Genomic DNA, 17160 nt, shown 5'->3' with positions numbered 1-17160 from the left:
TTAAGAATTAATGATACCCCCCATGCATCCATGCATCTGCTAAAGTGCAGCTCATTTCTCTGTATGTCGGAGATGTGAACCTAGCCTTAATGAATATATCAACGCTGAAAACTAACTAAGATTATACTTTCAGAAACTGTTACTGTACAATCTGAACTATAACTGTAAGAACTTTAGTTGTTTTAATATTCTTCCACAGCCTGTCTATTAGGTGAAAACTAGTTATTTTATAAATATAAACAGTTCCTGTAATAATAAAGCATTCAGATTGGCAAAATTCTACTGTCTATTCTCCAAAGAGCTGCATTGTTTAAGCTCTCAACCACTGTTCTTCACTCCCCCCACCGTGCTTCCCATGTGTTTGACAGGCTGACATACTGAAGCTGACACACCGAATTAAAGTAAACAGGTTGAAAAAGAGACAGGTTGGGTAATCCTGACATCCAATTACATTATTTATTTTTTTGGGTAATGCTAAAGTTATTTTTCAAAACAATGCTGGTTTAAAGTGATTCAAAATGATCACCTTGTAAAACAGCCCACTCTGTTTAAAATATAAATGAAAGACAAAATATTTTTGTATAGATATAAAAAAAACAACATTATAAACACCTTTTACCTTTTTTTTTTGTAAATGATCACGTTCCCTCTGTTCTCAGCTGCATAAGAGCTGGGGGAGTAGAAGCAGCAGGACACTGAGCTTGCCAGTGAATAGCTGTGCAGTGGGGGCATGCTAGAAATAGACCAATTATTGGAGGAGAGTACACTGAATTTCCAGCACAGCTAGAGAACTGACCATGGTGTGTGCTTGCTTATTGTGGTCAGTTTTTAATAGGAAAGCAAGGGGACTAGCAAGAGCACCAGGGATTTCACATAAAGGAAGCAATACAAAGAGAATCGGATACTTTCTCATACAAGTACATGGTACAGCAGTCACATATCAGAAATATGAAGTGTTGGGGTAACAAACTAATTAAGTTATGATGATTACTATGATTGCATGTGGTAATTTACCATATATTCACTACTGTTAATAATAATTTTAGCACTGTGTTTGGAAATCGCCATTAACACAGAAGTGGCAAAGTGAGACGCCGTTGGTGCCATTGTTCAATGTTTGAACACACCTACTCATTTCTAATACAACACTTTAAATTTTATGCAAAATGACTCCTTTGTGCCTGCGCACACAAAGCATAGTGTGTCTTTAAATACAAAAGATAGAACAGAAACTTATTTCTAAATAACAAAATCCATATAAAGAACAATGACCTTGGAGGCCATACTCCTTACTGAGCTGTCCAAGTCTTGCCTTCTCTTTTTTACCAAACAATCGTCCAATGGATGATTTAATTCCTTTCTTCTTTGGAGCTTTGTGTAGAGAGTCTTGACTGCTGTTGGCACTGACTAGACCAAGGGCATCAGGTTCAAGAGATGCAGTCAAACTTCTACAAAAAAAAAATGAAAAGAAGGATTTTAAAATATTTACAAATCATACGCTAACAGCATACAGGTTCTGTGCTGAATTTATGCTGTGTTTACATCCTGGGGCCAGAAGAAATAGCTTTCTTTTTTCACGTCAAAGAAAATTTAGCATCTTCTTGTAAGTGGTAGTGACTGACCTTGCTTATAGGGTTTTTTTTTATCATAGTGTACCTGAAGTGAGGGAATTGGTGAAACTTTACTGGTATGAAAGTTTTCCATTTGGGCTTCCAGGAATCCCTGAAACCAGAGTTCTGTATCATGCAAATACCAAACCAGCATCGGTTGTTGAGAATATGGCTCTGCTCCCTCATACCTGTTAATCCTCATTAATGGATAGAAAGGCCACCCATTTTAGTAATCGGCCAACAGCTAAACTTACCTGTTTGTCTTGCCAGAATGCTAGTATCCTGGCTGAACAAGAGAAATCCATTGATTCCCCTATCCGCGCCAAGCAGTGTGGATAGTGGAATGCCAGCTGCTACCTTCTGTATTCAGCAGTCACTGCTTCATCAGCTGCCAAATATCTATTTTTGGACTGGTTCCATCAACAAAAAAAAAATATTTTTGAGCAGGGAGTTTAGATATGCTTTAAGCACAAGGACTGAGAACTAATGGGGCCTAACTCTCAACCACAACAGCTGTTTGAAGTTTGCATATCCGAGTGCCCCTCAATTCAAGGCTGCCACAAAAGGAAAGTCTTTATCTGGCTTTAAGCTTCATTTTTAAAAACAAAAGAATTAAGTAAGTTGGCATAAATGTCTTCCATTGATATTAATCAATAGTTCTAACCTCTCTAAATTAATTAGGTAGATTGGTGACAGTTTCTGGCCTGGCATGCTATGAAAATAGCGGCCTAGAATCTCTCCAATAAATCATCATTTAAATTGATAACATATAAAACATTCTAGCTTTGCAGAAAACAGGAAAAATTTTACTAGATCAATTCTGCAACAGGAATGGGCAAATTTGCAGGGGTGCCCCCTATCCCCGATCCTCTTTGTTCTAACGTTGGAACCCTTCTTACAGAAACTGAGAAATAACCAAGACATCAAAGGTATTCGATCGCAGAACAAAGAATTTAAATACGCAGCGTTCGCAGATGACATTCTACTGTTTCTAACGGAACCCCTGACAACCCTGCCAGTCTTTTTCTCCGAATTCCAGTCCTTCCAATCCATATCCAACCTCAAAATCAACTTCTTGAAATCATACGCCCTCAACATATCCCTCCCATCAGAAATTAAAACACAATGCAGAGACAATTTTCCATTCCATTGGAAGAACGACTCAATAACATACCTAGGCATTCAGATCCCCTCCACCCTTTCCGTCCTATATACAAAGAATCATTGGCCCTCCTGAACAAACTGACCCCATCAAATGGAACAAACCCATATTTTCATGGTTTGGCAGGGCTGCCATACTAAAGATGAATGCCCTGCCGAGACTACTATACATACTACAAGCTATACCCATACACGTCCCACCGGCCTTCTTCAAGACATACAAAACCATCTGCTCCAGATTCCTTTGGGTAAGCCGAAGACCTAGAATTAGCTTCCAATGCCTTACACCTCCAATTACTTCAAGGCTGTCCACCTATCCAAAATGGTCGACTGGAATGTGCACTTCACATCCAAAGACTGGAAGCATCATTCACACCCATTCCACTAGGCTCCATCCCTTGGATGAACCCGAAACACGTTCTGCCATCTCTAAGACAACACCCGTTAATCGGACCGTCACTACGCTACTTCCAAAAAATATGCACCAAAACGGGCATATCAGCGATCCCGAGTCCACTGACAGCGGTTAAATTAAACCCAGATTCCCCTCCTGGATGTCCCCCTACTTTCTCTCCACCAATTAGCCACAGGAACAAACCCGTGCCTGCTAATTCTTCAACGCAGGTAGACTTCAACCCACCTCGGTTATCGCTGAACAACTAGACAAGCCCCCATCCCCCCTTGGACATACCTGCTGATCACCCATTTTCTTAAATCTCTAGACAGAGATCACAAATGCTCCCGACAACTAACACTATTTGAGAGACTCTGCTCCCAAAAGTCCCCACAACGGCACCTAATAGCCCTCACACACAACCTTCTCTTCGAAGACGTGCACCCCAGTACAAGCCCCACTTGTAAACGCTGGGAAGAAGACCTAGACCTCCCGCTCTCAGATGATCAATGGGAAAGAATTTTTCTAAACATCCATAAAGGCACATTAAATGTAAGCACCCAAGGGAATGGCTACAAGATTCATACTAGGTGGTATCGTACACCAGCCCTATTAAACAGACTTTACCCGACCACTCCAGACACATGCTGGAGATGCCAAAACAGCAAAGGTACACTTTTACACATATGGTGGTCCTGCCCCCCACTACAAACCTTTTGGAAAGAGGTCTGCAGAATCACCTCCCAAGTGACTTCCTATGAAATAGACCCCACATCGGCTCAGTGCTTATTACATCACTCTCTCCAACCACATAATACATATCACAAATCCCTGTCAATGTTCATGATCAATGCAGCAAAACAATGTATTCCTGCTAAGTGGAGCTCCCCCCAGGCCCCAACAATTAAAGAATGAATTTACAGAATAAACAAATCAGCTGAAATGGAAGAGCTGATCCACATTTCACGAGACACACCGGCAAAATTTGGCAAAAAATGGGCCTGCTGGATTCACTTCAGGTCCACCCCGACTTATGCTAGCTTTCTTGGATCACAAACATAGCCCAAAATCAGCTATAACCCACAAATAACTACAGACAACACAAAAAGCCCCCGAAAGAAAACTCCAAAAAGGTACCTCAAGCCCCGGGAGGGGAGAACAACTCCCCAACCCCCTTCCATCCCCAACCCCCCTTCTCAATCCACCGATCCTTTCCCCCCACCCAAATACCGACCCCTCCCGACAAGCTCAGCTCTCCACACCCAGCCTAACACAACTGCACACTCTCAACCCGGTCATGGGCAGAATCCCATAATCACTGACCCACTCAAATGGACCTCACTAATTATGAGAAGCAATAGCCCCCTTGCCTCAAACTCATTTCAATTCACGAATCCAGATCCATAATAATTCTCCTCGGCCACTTCCAACAACACTCCTTGCTCAAGACAAACCCTGATAATAGGGAACACAGACAAAATAACCTACTAACCCCACCATGAAAATGGAGGCTAACCAAACAAGCAACCCAGACCCCCCTGGTGGGCCCACAAATAGATCACCCCCGGAAAGGGCACAAACACAGTTTCTCTTGTTGTTAATTTTTTTTTGTGAGTTTCTGCTTTTGTATCATAGGGTTTCATAGCTTCATAGCTTTGTATCATAGCTTCATACATTGGGTTTGTACAAATGTGGTTTGAGATATCTGTACATGCTATCCTTCAATAAAAAGTGTTTTAAAAAAAAAAAAAGGAATGGGCAAATTCGTCCACTATGGATATGTGAAAAAATTCCATACAGATCTGTTTGATCAGTGAGAAATCTCACCACGAAAAGAGAATTTTCTTCAGAGTGAAATGGTGTTTCCTTGTAAGATTTATCATCAACTCTTGTTCTGGTAAGAGTTGTAAAATTGTAAATGTCTTTGACTTTCTGGGGTTGATTTACTAAAGGTAAATAGAATGTGCACTCTACAAATGCAGTTGCTCCAAATCTTTCTAAATGAGTAGAAGCTTCACTTTCCAAAGAATAGCCAATCACATGCAAGGAACACAGAAAATAGCATTTTTCTTGCACATGATTGGATGATTGAAGTGCCTCCTAGGATATGCATGTCACATATCTCCTGGGAGACTTTAGCTTTCTTTGAGAAAAGAGAACGGGGTAGGCCTAGTGGCGAATCACTGGGAAAGCCACCGCCTGAACCCAGAATAGCCGATGGCTTCCCGATGACATCACAACTGAAGATGCTGACGAGGGACTGAGTGTGGGACAGAAAGAAAGAGGATCTCGGCAGGACACTGCTGGATATGCTGGGCTGATGAGCATGTTTACTGTGCAGGACCCACAACCAGGTAAGCAGGGGTTTTGAAAGAAAAAATGGGGGGGTGGGGTAAAGGTCTTTTTTAAGACCATAAAGCTGATTTTGCTTCTGTTGGCCTTGTTAACATGACCTGAATATAATACAGCCATATAGTTCCTGGGATGTTATTTAACCACTTTCAGACCGGAACAATTTGCTGGTCAAAGACCAGACCACTTTTTGCGATTTGGCACTGCGTCGCTTTAACTGACAATTGCGCGGTCGTGCGACGTGGCTCCCAAACAAAATTGACGTCCTTTTTTTCCCACAAATAGAGCTTTCTTTTGGTGGTATTTGATCACCCCTGCGGTTTTTATTTTTTGCGCTATAAACAAAAATAGAGCGACAATTTTGAAAAAAACGCATTATTTTTTTACTTTTTGTTATAATAAATATCCCCCAAAAATATATAAAAAAAACATTTTTTTCCCTCAGTTTAGGCCGATACGTATTCGTCTACATATTTTTGGTAAAAAAAAATCGCAATAAGCGATTATTGATTGGTTTGCGCAAAAGTTATAGCGTTTACAAAATAGGGATAGTTTTATAGCATTTTTATTAATAATTTTTTATTATTTTTTTTTTTACTAGTAATGGCGGCGATAAGCAATTTTTATTGTGACTGCGACATTGTGGGGGACCCATCGGACATTTTTGACACATTTTTGGGACCATTGTCATTTATACAGTAATCACTGCTATATAAATGCAGTGATTCCTGTGTAAATGACACTGGCAGTGAAGGGGTGAACCAGTGGGTGGCAGTGTAGGGGTTAAGTGTTCCTAGGGGTGTGTTACTAACTGTGGGGGGGTTGGGCTTTCATTTAGTGAACACTGATCTCTGCTCCAATCACATGGAGCAGAGATCAGCGTCACTAGTTGCTAGGCAGAATGGAGAAATGTTGTTTACAACGGCACTTCTCCATTCGGCCGCTCCGTGAGACGATCGCGGGGATGCCCGCAGCGATCGAGTCCGGGGGTCCCGCGACCGGACTCACGGGGGTCCTGACCAGTGCGGGAGCGCGCCGGCGGCGGCGCGCTCCCGATGGCAGGGCGGCAAATTTAAAGGGACGTACATGTACGCCCATTTGCCTGCCCGTGCCATTCTGTCGACGTACATCGTCGTGCGCTGGTTGGCAAGTGGTTAAGTAGAGTGCAGTTTGAAGAAAGTGGTACACAGCTCACCCTCTGGCATCATTATGATATGAAGATGGCAAAGTATGAGTCATCCTGAGGGCTCGTGGTGTTGATGGAGGGGAGGTTTCACATTTTATCGTGGCTTTGTCTTCGCGACCATCTTCTTCTACAACTGCAATCTGAAACAGGAGATATTGGTTAAGCCATGTTCAAACTAATTTATGAATTATATATGCCATCTCTGTACTGAATATAAACAATGTATCTAAACAACTTAAAATGTTAATTGTTGATATTTTTGCATTAGATTACTATAAGTCTATGAAACAACTGTCAACTTAAAAAAAAAAGGCCAAAAAAGACTTTAACTTCTCACATGGATTCTGGTATTTATTTGTAATTATCTAGAAAACATGTAGTTAATATTCTATTTTGTATGCAACATTGCTCCAGAGTGGATCAATCTTGAACAATGTGTATCAGCATGGCCACCTTCCACCAGAATTGTAGTAAATGGTGGGGTGATAACACAGGAGCACAACTGTGAAACAGTTGGCACCCTATAATAGGAAGTGCCTGCACAAGGCAAATATAAGATGTTTTCAAGTTGTTTTGAAGACTACTTCCTTTTTTAATCTATCCTCATGTCATTTGCTTTTTGAAAGATTATATTTAAAAGTTTTTAATCCGGTGAAATTTGAGTTAGGCTGACGTTGCTAGTGTTTGGGAGAAGAAACATTTCTACAGTAAAACTTACAACTAAAAGCCGGTGATGTCAACGCAAAATGCCTTCAATTTTGAAGGCATTTGGTAATCAAATCATATGGCTGGCTTTACAGTATCCATTTATTGCTAGTAATTCTCCATCATAACCTCCAAACCACCTTTGTGGCTTATTATCCTGTCCTGATCTTCTTCCAAGTTTTTCCCTTATCAAAAAAACAGGACACTTACTTGGAGAACTTTCATGCTAAATTGCAGGGAGCTCATTTTCAAAGCACAAACACACACACTTTACAACAGCTATCAATTCTGATACTATCATGTGAAAATTTAAAATCTGAATTGAAGATTAGTTGTTAGGTAAACGTAACAAATTACTACCAGTGATACATTAAAATCATTATACATGATTTTGTTGATAGTTACACAACAATTTAAATGCTAAAATATCTTTAAATGTTCAAGATAAATACAGAAATCACTCCAATATGCAGGTCCATTGACAGATATTACTGTGGAATGCCCATAAACATCCAAGCCAGTGAACTGAATATTTGCCTGGTTTGGTTTCAGAATGAATCCAGCTCTAAAACATAGACACGTGGTCATTATTCCAAGCATGATTTAGGTTTACTAAATATAAAAATGACATTACCTTTCGTCGATGCTTCCGCAAGTCACTAGGCTAAATTTACAAAAAAATAAATAAAACAGCATTAGTGTGAATAGTGGTAGTAAAAGACCACACACAAAAAATAAAACATTAAAATTAGTTAACAGAGTATGTTTGTTATGAAGCAATCTAATTGATATCAATGTACAAAAGAGAGCAACAGTGACTTTCTGAAAAATAGTTGGAAGCGTTAAACCTGTAGTCATGAATCAAAAGCTGTAAAATAATGTCAAATTCGCAACTTACTAGTGTCATGACTCCCATGCGATCCATTTCCCTTGCAGGGCTACGTGGTGTGAGTTTAGGTGTGGAATGTCCACTTGGAGGTGATGAACTTGCTAACGATGAAGCGGTCACTGAGCCAGTTATAGAGGTACCTGGGTGCATTCTGGCCAAGTTAAGTCCCTCCAAGCTAACGCTGGCAACTCTGTTCTCTATCTCTTCTGCTCTTAGTTCCGTAGACTCTTTTTCTTCCTGAATGAGCCTGGTTAAAAAAACAAAAAAACATTTATTTTCAATGCAAGTGCCATATCCACAAAAGAGAGAATAAACTCAGATCTTGGTCTGTCAGTGCTGAGAACTAATTTATCCATTCCATCTTCAACCTGTGTCTATGAAAGGTCTGTACATAATTAAAGGTCTTTTTTTACATCAATTGCATCAGAGACTTTTCGACAGATCTCCCCACTTAGAGAGCAGGATCATAACATAGTTTGTGTAACTCGGCTGAAAGATATGTGCCAAGATTTCATGCCTACTTAGCTCATTACTATCCCTGAGGAGCAAGAATCACTTCTGTCTACAGCTTTCAGAAAATGTAAACCAATTTAACCCTGCATTACACATCTGCATGCATTTTTTTATTGACTACTTTCTGTCACCTAGACTAGATGAAGAGCCTGTTTTGGGCCAAAAGACTAAATGCATGAGCGCTAACTATCCAACGATTTAACATCCAAGCAGTAGCTTGTGTTCTCCATTTGGCTAACAATTAAAAATGATTTAATCTAACAGCAGGATACAAATGCAATATTTTGCAAATGGGCCATCGAAATATTGGGTCACTAAATCTACCTACTAAATTGTACCTTAATTCTACCTGCTGATATCTCGACAGTTTTGCATCTGCACCCACCGACTCCTTTCTCACCTATCCTTCTAGATACTGAAATTTGCTGCCATCTTCTAAATTTTTTAAACATTACAGTACACACAATGGGTTATTAAAATCACCAACTAAACTATTTTTGTTAAAACACTTTCAACTCAACCTCATCAGTATACAAACACATTGGCTTAACCATGCTCATTATCAAGTAAAAATACTGAGAAAAATGTTGCATTTAAAGTACAAAAAATGTAACCTTGTAGCTCACCAATCCTTAAATGTGGTGGCTACATTCATTTTCTTTTTTTTTTATGGCTTTTTTCCCCTTTATTTTCACCCAGTGATGTAGCCAGTAACACACTTCCTGTATTAGAGTGGCTCCTCCATTGATGGAGGAGCAACAGAGCCACACTATGACAGCACACTGTCTGGAGAGGATAATGTCAGATGGACTGCAGATTTAGATGATTTAAAGTGGTTTTAAATGCTGATTTTTTTTACCTTCATGCATTCTGTGCATGAAGATATAAAACCTGCTGTGTGCAGCCTCCCCCCGAGTCCCCTCAACACTTACCTGAGTCTGATCTCAATCCAGCTATTTGCACAAGAGCAGCTGCTCTCCCGCATCTCTCCCTCCTCATTGACTGAGACAAAGCACCAATCACAGTCAGTGGGAGGGAGCAGGGGACAAGGCCAAGCCACGCTCTGTGTGCAAATGGACACACTGTGCTGGCTTGGTAGCGAGCATGCATGAGTGTCCCCATAGCAAGCAGCTTGCTATAGAGTTACTTGGCAGAGAGGAGAAGCCAGGAGTGCCGACGGGGGACCCGAGAAGAGGAGAATTGTTCTTCTCTATGCAAAACCACTGCACAGAGCAGGTAAGTTTGACATGTTTGTTTATTTTTTTCCTTCTGTATCACTTAAGTAAGTGCCTAACAACTCAAAGCTTAAAGCGTTACTAAACCCAGGGCCCTGCATTCATTATATCTGGTCTCCCACAGTACACAGAATATGGAAGTGCAATTATTTTATGAAAATGTAACTGCTAAATACCTTTTCTCTTCAGCAGTAAATAGCAGTCTTGTGACTTCTATCAGTGTCTGCGTAAAGCTTATAAGAGGAGTTTTCATTCTACTCAGACTGTCCTATGAGGCTGCAGGACCCCTGACTCTGGACAGTGCTGATTGGCCTTGTGCTGATCACATGCACCCTTCCAAGAAAACAAAAAACTCTCTAGCAATACACACCAAACTGTGACTCCAAGGCTCTGTCTGATCAGGAGATGGATTGGGGACAGTGAAAAAAAGGGGTGAGATCTGAGAAAAGACATGATCAAACAGCCTATTTACACAATGAGGAGGATTAACCCCTTAAGTACCACAGTGAGTATAACAAGCATGCTTTACTGCATATAAAGACTGATTTTACTGTTGTGGGTTTAGTAATGCTTTAACTCCAGCTAACTTGAAGCTACAGATTTTTTTTTTCCTTTTGGGATAAAGGTTTTAACAAATGAATAAAAGCCGACAATTGCAGGCACCTGTCATTGGTAATTGGCTTGTCTCAACCCTCTGCTTTTTTTGCACAGTTTGGTTTGTTAAAGGAAGTTGAAAAATAATACAAGTATACAAAAAAAAAAGTTAAAGAGGGAACTCAGAAAAACAAAGATGGATCCATTAAAGCATATCCAAGATCAAAATTGAAAATGATATATTCATTTCCACATTGTATTTCAATCATTTCTAGCCTACTCTCATTTATCCGAGCAATCCTGAAAATTGTAAACTTACTTTATGAAGATCCTCACACATTCATTTACTTTCTTGAATTCTGTAACATAGTCGCAAAGCCCCATGAATAAGCACTGTTGTGTCACACAGTTTACAGAGCGAGGCGGAGTCAGTACAAGAATCGCTGCTTTCAGGCGGCAAGGTACCATGAAGTCCTTAGACTCCAGCAGGAGACATGCAGAACTCACAAAAGATTTTTTGAAAAATAACTATTGTTTTTAATGTTATTACAATGCTCATGTTAAAAAAAAGAAAGTGTATGCTGTGACCATACAATTTCTTTAATGCTAGTAAGAGATCAAGTATATTATTTTTTATTTTGCCTTTAGTGCCACTTTAAGTCTCAGGGAGAAAATAAAAAATGTGAATGCAAGGCGGGACTCACATTGCAAAGGAACAATTAAATATAATATTTCCTCACTTTTGTCCTTTTTAAGGCCACTAGTTGTTTCTTTTGAATGTGTCCATAGATATATATACTGTATAATAAATGTTGTAAGATCTGGCAGACTGCAAGCAAATGGAGAGGTTATATACCTAAGCACTGGGCAATTATCCCCTTCCTGACCCTTGGGGGCATCTCATGAGCTATAATGTTTTAAAGGTTGGCTATATCCTAGCTACAGTTTATAATCTTTTAGAGCTATAATACTCTGTGGTCCAGTGTCACTCGTAACCCTGGCTTTCCTCATATCCATGTGATGTCACCACACATGTTTAACATAGAGATGTTCTAGGGATGATACTTTTGGTTAAATACAATCAGTAACCATGGTAAACCTATGAAAACTGAGATTACTTGCCGTTTCAATTCAATTATGCTGGTTACTAGGGGCAGACTGACAACTCATGGGGCCCCCGGGCAATAGGAGATTATGGGGACCCCAGGCAATAGATCATGGGGCCACACAGTATACACACACATACAGTATACACACACAGACACACAATATACACACACACATTATACACACACACAGAATACACATACACACACTGAAAAGGTACTGGAGAGGCGGGGCAGCTATAATCTTGGGATTTTTAAAAAAAAACACAGATTTTTACATACTGTCCCTGGTTTTATTGAGGCTGGCAACCCTGATGGCATGGAGCCCTCAGGCAGTGCCCGAGTGTCCGAATGGTCAGTCCGCCCCTGCTGGCTATATATTCTGATTGTGCATGATAGTGCTGCAGGGTTTACACCTAGATATAAATGGAATCCTCCTTGATGTTTGAAAAATCAGGAACTCTGGATATACAGGCAATCACCTATACTCACATAGCTACTTGCTTCCTATGTGCATTTAGCTAGAAATTGGACAGAAGCAGGATGTTTTTGTATAGTTGCCACAGGCAAAGAAGCAGGAGTGCCAAAAATAAACATAGCTCAGAAACACAGTCACTGTAACTTAGTACTCTCAAAGTAAAAAAGCCAATTTTAAATGTCACCAGCATGTCAGTTCCCAGGTTTGTTCCAGGTGCTGTTGGTACAAGCAGTTGACATTTTAGCTATTGTAAAGGTAATCCACTGACCTGGCTTCAACTCTGTTCTGCTGTTTAAATTCTATGCAATACCAAAAAACTATATATCCCAACCAATGCTTTATTGTCCTTATTTTCAGTATTTACACTGAATACTTTAAGAAAATACTCAAGTTGGCATAACAAAAAATCTAAGGCAGATCTATAAGAGCTGGCTTTGTCTTCTTTTTGTAGCTGGAAGGCTGCTGACATGTAGAACAGCTAATCCTGTAGACCAGAATAGTTTTTTCTTATGTGCCCTGTTTTAAAGTGAATCAATGCCTTGCCTATCCATCGCTAGGAATAATTATCCAATATAGACATTTAAATATTAGAACATCATTACAAACCAGGTTAGGTCCAGGACAACAAGGAAATGTCCTACGTAAAATGGATGATCCCAGCCAGAGAGGTGTTACTTAGGGCACCAAAATGAATATGCTCCTTTTCTAGTACCTCTTGTATAGAAGGGAACATGACTTAAACACACATTTCTCCATTCCTGAATGGGAGATTATTTGCTCCTACACACACAAAGGCTCCCTTAATGCCGCAACACAAGAATGTGAATATAAAATTCTTACGAGATAGTACAGAACACTTGCTCTACTTAAATTCTCGAACTCAATCCCCAATAGATGTTGGCGATGTGAAGCTGAGGATGGATCAATGATACACATCTGGTAGTCATGTCCCAAGATCCAACTTTTTTGGAAATTGGTACACGACACTATTCTTTCAGTCACTACAGAGAGAATTGATTTCTCGCCTGCGCAATACCTGCTTCATCATACTAATATTCCAAAAAAGCGTTACCTCAAATCACTAACTATGTTTATGATAAACGCGGCCAGACACTGCATACCTTGCCATTGGCGTTCTTCTACCATCCCAACGAAAAAGGAATGGTACTGCAGACTCAATAACATAGAAAAAATTGAAGAACTCATCAGTATATCACAAGAAAAGTTATCCAAATTTACATCAACATGGTACTGTTGGCAACACTTTAAGACAACACCTGCATATTCAGAGAACGACCGTTGACCTCTTTATAGCATTACCATTTGATAGAAATAGAAACCAACTAACTCTCAGCCCATTTACCATCTTTATGGTCACTAGTGTGATATCAATGTATATAGGGACCATCCATTTCACCTCAAAACAATCGTTTAATCCAATAAACCACTATTTCTGCCTGATATGACCTGCGGAGAGCGAGAGGAGTTCTCGGTATCCCCTTCCTTTCTCCTCCCTTTTCTCCCCCCCTCCTCCCCTGTCAACTATGCCCATTCTTTTTAATTTGTTACATCTCATGCTATCCTTTATAAAACATAATCGAGCTAAGACACTCCTATAGCTAGCATTATAATCATATCATAATTGACTCAAGCAAAAACTCTTTACAGACATCAATGTGTTAATTATTTTCTATGGTAACCTTGCAACATAGATCATATAATAGAGATGTTCTGACACAAATAATAATGCTCTTCTGTATACGTGTTTTCTTGTTCCTCCTTCATACGAGCCAATTGACTACTTGTTATTTTAGGTCATATTAATGTAAAAAAAGTATGATATGCTATTTGTATGCTTCTTGAACTTGAAAACTTGAAAATGTATTAAACAAAATGAGTAAGCCCACAAACTCCACAAATTAAAATATGGCCCTGCAGAGTGAACAGGGTAAGGTCAGCCATAGGTGAGCAGACCACTCAAATCTCGTTTACACTGCAGTGCTGTCAGGACCAGTCAAAAAGATTGATTTACCAAAACTGAAGAGTGCAAAATCTTTTTCAGCTGTGCATGGTAGCCAATCAGCTTCTAACTTCAGCGTTGTCAATTAAGCTTTGACAAAAAACCTGGAGGCTGATTAGTTTCTATGCAGTGCTGCACCAGATTTTGCAATCTCTAGTATTTGTAAATCAAGAGCAAAATGTCTTTCTCTACTTAACCGATGCAAGGCAATAGCAAATTAGATAAAGGTTTGTTTCTTTTTTATCACAGAATTCTGACTGCTCTGGGGAAACTTGAAGCATGCAAGATAAGAGGTACTTTCTTAGTTTTCTAGCACCCCTGTAAACATAGAAAAGATTCTGCACCACTGTATTATTTCCTTAGGGAACAAATATTGTATATGGTCATAATGTTGTGAGGGCTTATTGATCTGCTACATATTAATTGGTGTTGAATTAAAAACCTTTTTACTTGGGGTTATGTAACACAATATCTCATATTCTGCAAGTCCCCCCTATAATTTCTTGTTCTGTTCTTAAATGTTCCAAGCACTCTACTGTAACTGTCTCTATAAGACAATCCTTCCCAACAGCCACCAACTGGACTTTTCCAGACCATATAGCATATTTTAAACATGATGCTAAGAAACATAACAAAAAAAACCTAAAGATAAAATGTATATAATATCAATAAAAAAAATACCTTATTTCTTTGTTAATAGCATCTAACTGCTCTTGAAGCATCATTGCCAATGTCTGAGCATCAGAATGTCCACCTGGAGATAAAAGGTCCATGGAACTGAAAATCGTTTCACGATCATCATCATCTATATCAGACATCTCTGTATCACTTTCAAAGGGAAGACTGCTAAGCACTCCCATTTGCTGTGTTCGATTCCATTCATGCTCCCCTAAAGACTTCACCTATTTACAGAGAAATAGTGGCAAAACAAAGAAATACAAGACAATTTTGTGTCAGGCACATATACATTTGTGTTTTTTATTTCATAGCAACAGCCTTCTACACCCAAAAAATATTTCCTAGTACCCTAATTAGGGATAACAGAATTAAAACAATTACTAATAATCACTTTTTGATTCTGATGACTATTTGCTTGCACCATAGGTTTGCACAGATGCATGGATTTATGAAGTTAGGCAATCATGGATATATTTAGAAGAATTGAAACATTTGCAGTTTGCCTGGCTTTCATAATCATTTGTGCACCATTAATTCTAACACATCAAACAGAAATATACATTTTAAATACACAATGTAAATTTTGTATCCCTATCCTAACATTTGAAATACATTCTACTGCTAATAGCTGATGCCCCTAACTTAATTTAGGGGCATCGGGATCCCCTGATGAAGTCACATGACTTTGATGATACGCGTCGGGATTGATTGACAGGCACACTGGAGGTGACACGGAAGTACAAGCTCGCTGCTCATGGATAATATACAGTGTCCCATTGTGTTACATGTGAATAATTATGTTGCTAGCATTTACCAATATATTTTTACCTAAATGTTACTACACTATTTGGGCATTCCCCTACCCTCAATGGGCGAGTGTGAGAGGACCTTTATACCACTATAGAGGAGTCATTATCCACCACAGAGCATTAACCACTGGAAAATGAGAGGAGGACCCCTAAAGGTAGCTGGGATTACCAACACCTGAGATCTACCAGTCATCCATAGGAGGACCCACAGAAGAAATGGGATCATTTATTCACATATGCTGTTACCTTACAGCAGTAAGGTGAGAGGCCATCTTGCACAGAGTTGTCACTGCATGGAAAGAAGAGACACCTGCTATATCTTTATTGCACGGTGAAAGACTGAAGCACTTTTATTCACCCTTCACATTATAATATTCCTAGGACTTCTTTATAGACTTGTTAGATGTTTCCACATTTTTACCCATACCATATTCATGTTTTATGTATGCATTAGTTATGGTATTTTCATAATTTACTGATTGAATATCTATGTGTATATTATGCATTAATTCAATTGCTAGGGAAGATTATCTTCCACACACCCTTGTGAGACGTCTAAACTTGAATAATTTGAGTTACTGCATTTTTTGTGCTGTCACTGCATTTCCTTTATTCATGATTAGAACACACCCTTTATTAGTCACCCTTTCCAAAGCGTGTTTTCCCACGGCCACAGGAAGTGACAGCCAAGTGTACATGAAGCCTAACAAGGCTCAAACAACTTCTAATGAGCACACCTGCAGCAAAGATGATTAATTTAGCTTCAATATCTGCTGACAAGTCCAAGTATGTAGCCAAAGGGCTGATTGTTAAAGCAGTAATAAACCCCAAAACATAAATGTATTATATTAAATATTACCAATTATTAAAAGTGGTGGCATTCATTTTTTTTGTTTTTTTCTTCCTTTCATTTTTACCTGTTTATCTGGCTATTAATATTTAGCTTCTTTTACCAGACTGAGCCGTCCAGCCAAAGTGGTTAAGGGTTGAGACAAACTATTAATCGCTGACAGACATGCTTACAATGATCAGCTTTTAGTTATTTATATAAAACCTTCATCCCAAAGGGAAAATAAAAACTGTTTCTGTAACTGCTTAGAAAGCATTTCCTGAAGTTAGGCTTAATTTGCTAGTCAGGTCCATTTAAATCTGCTAATCTAACACTACCCTCTTCACAGACTGACAATGCTGCTGTCCAAGGGTGGCACTGTCATTTCTCCAACAAGAGTGGAGACACCCTTAGATATGAAGTGTGGTACCGGCAGAGTCATCAGGAAAAAATAAAGGAAAAATAGCCTAAAAATAAGAACACAAATGCACCTACCACATTTAAGGGTTGGTTAACAACAATATATACCATTTTTATTTTTTGGCTTGATGCTGACTTTACCTATATTACAAAAAGTATTGGGCCACCTGCCTTTGTACAC

At 39.3% G+C, this 17160-nt stretch overlaps 1 protein-coding gene across 19 annotated transcripts in view; it reads right to left on the bottom strand.

Annotated features, from left to right (window-relative positions):
- Nucleotides 1-17160, bottom strand: part of PPFIA2 (PPFI scaffold protein A2) — a 588582-nt gene that overhangs the window by 92494 nt on the left and 478928 nt on the right. For 13 of the 19 annotated variants that reach the window (XM_077471924.1, XM_077471910.1, XM_077471912.1 and 10 more), the window contains 5 exons: nucleotides 14925-15145; nucleotides 8307-8544; nucleotides 8043-8072; nucleotides 6713-6843; nucleotides 1273-1448 (listed from right to left, as the gene is read on the bottom strand). In XM_077471924.1, coding sequence (XP_077328050.1) covers nucleotides 1273-1448; nucleotides 6713-6843; nucleotides 8043-8072; nucleotides 8307-8544; nucleotides 14925-15145 — 796 coding nt within the window. The remainder of the gene's footprint in view (nucleotides 1-1272; nucleotides 1449-6712; nucleotides 6844-8042; nucleotides 8073-8306; nucleotides 8545-14924; nucleotides 15146-17160) is intronic. The other 6 variants (XM_077471911.1, XM_077471917.1, XM_077471916.1 and 3 more) reach the window with 1 other exon arrangement.

Source organism: Lithobates pipiens, unplaced genomic scaffold (assembly GCF_037356315.1).
Source record: "Lithobates pipiens isolate NorthernLeopardFrog02 unplaced genomic scaffold, aLitPip1_a1.2 Scaffold_8, whole genome shotgun sequence".
Lineage (NCBI taxonomy): Eukaryota > Metazoa > Chordata > Amphibia > Anura > Ranidae > Lithobates > Lithobates pipiens.
This window is presented reverse-complemented; position numbering and strand designations above follow the sequence as displayed.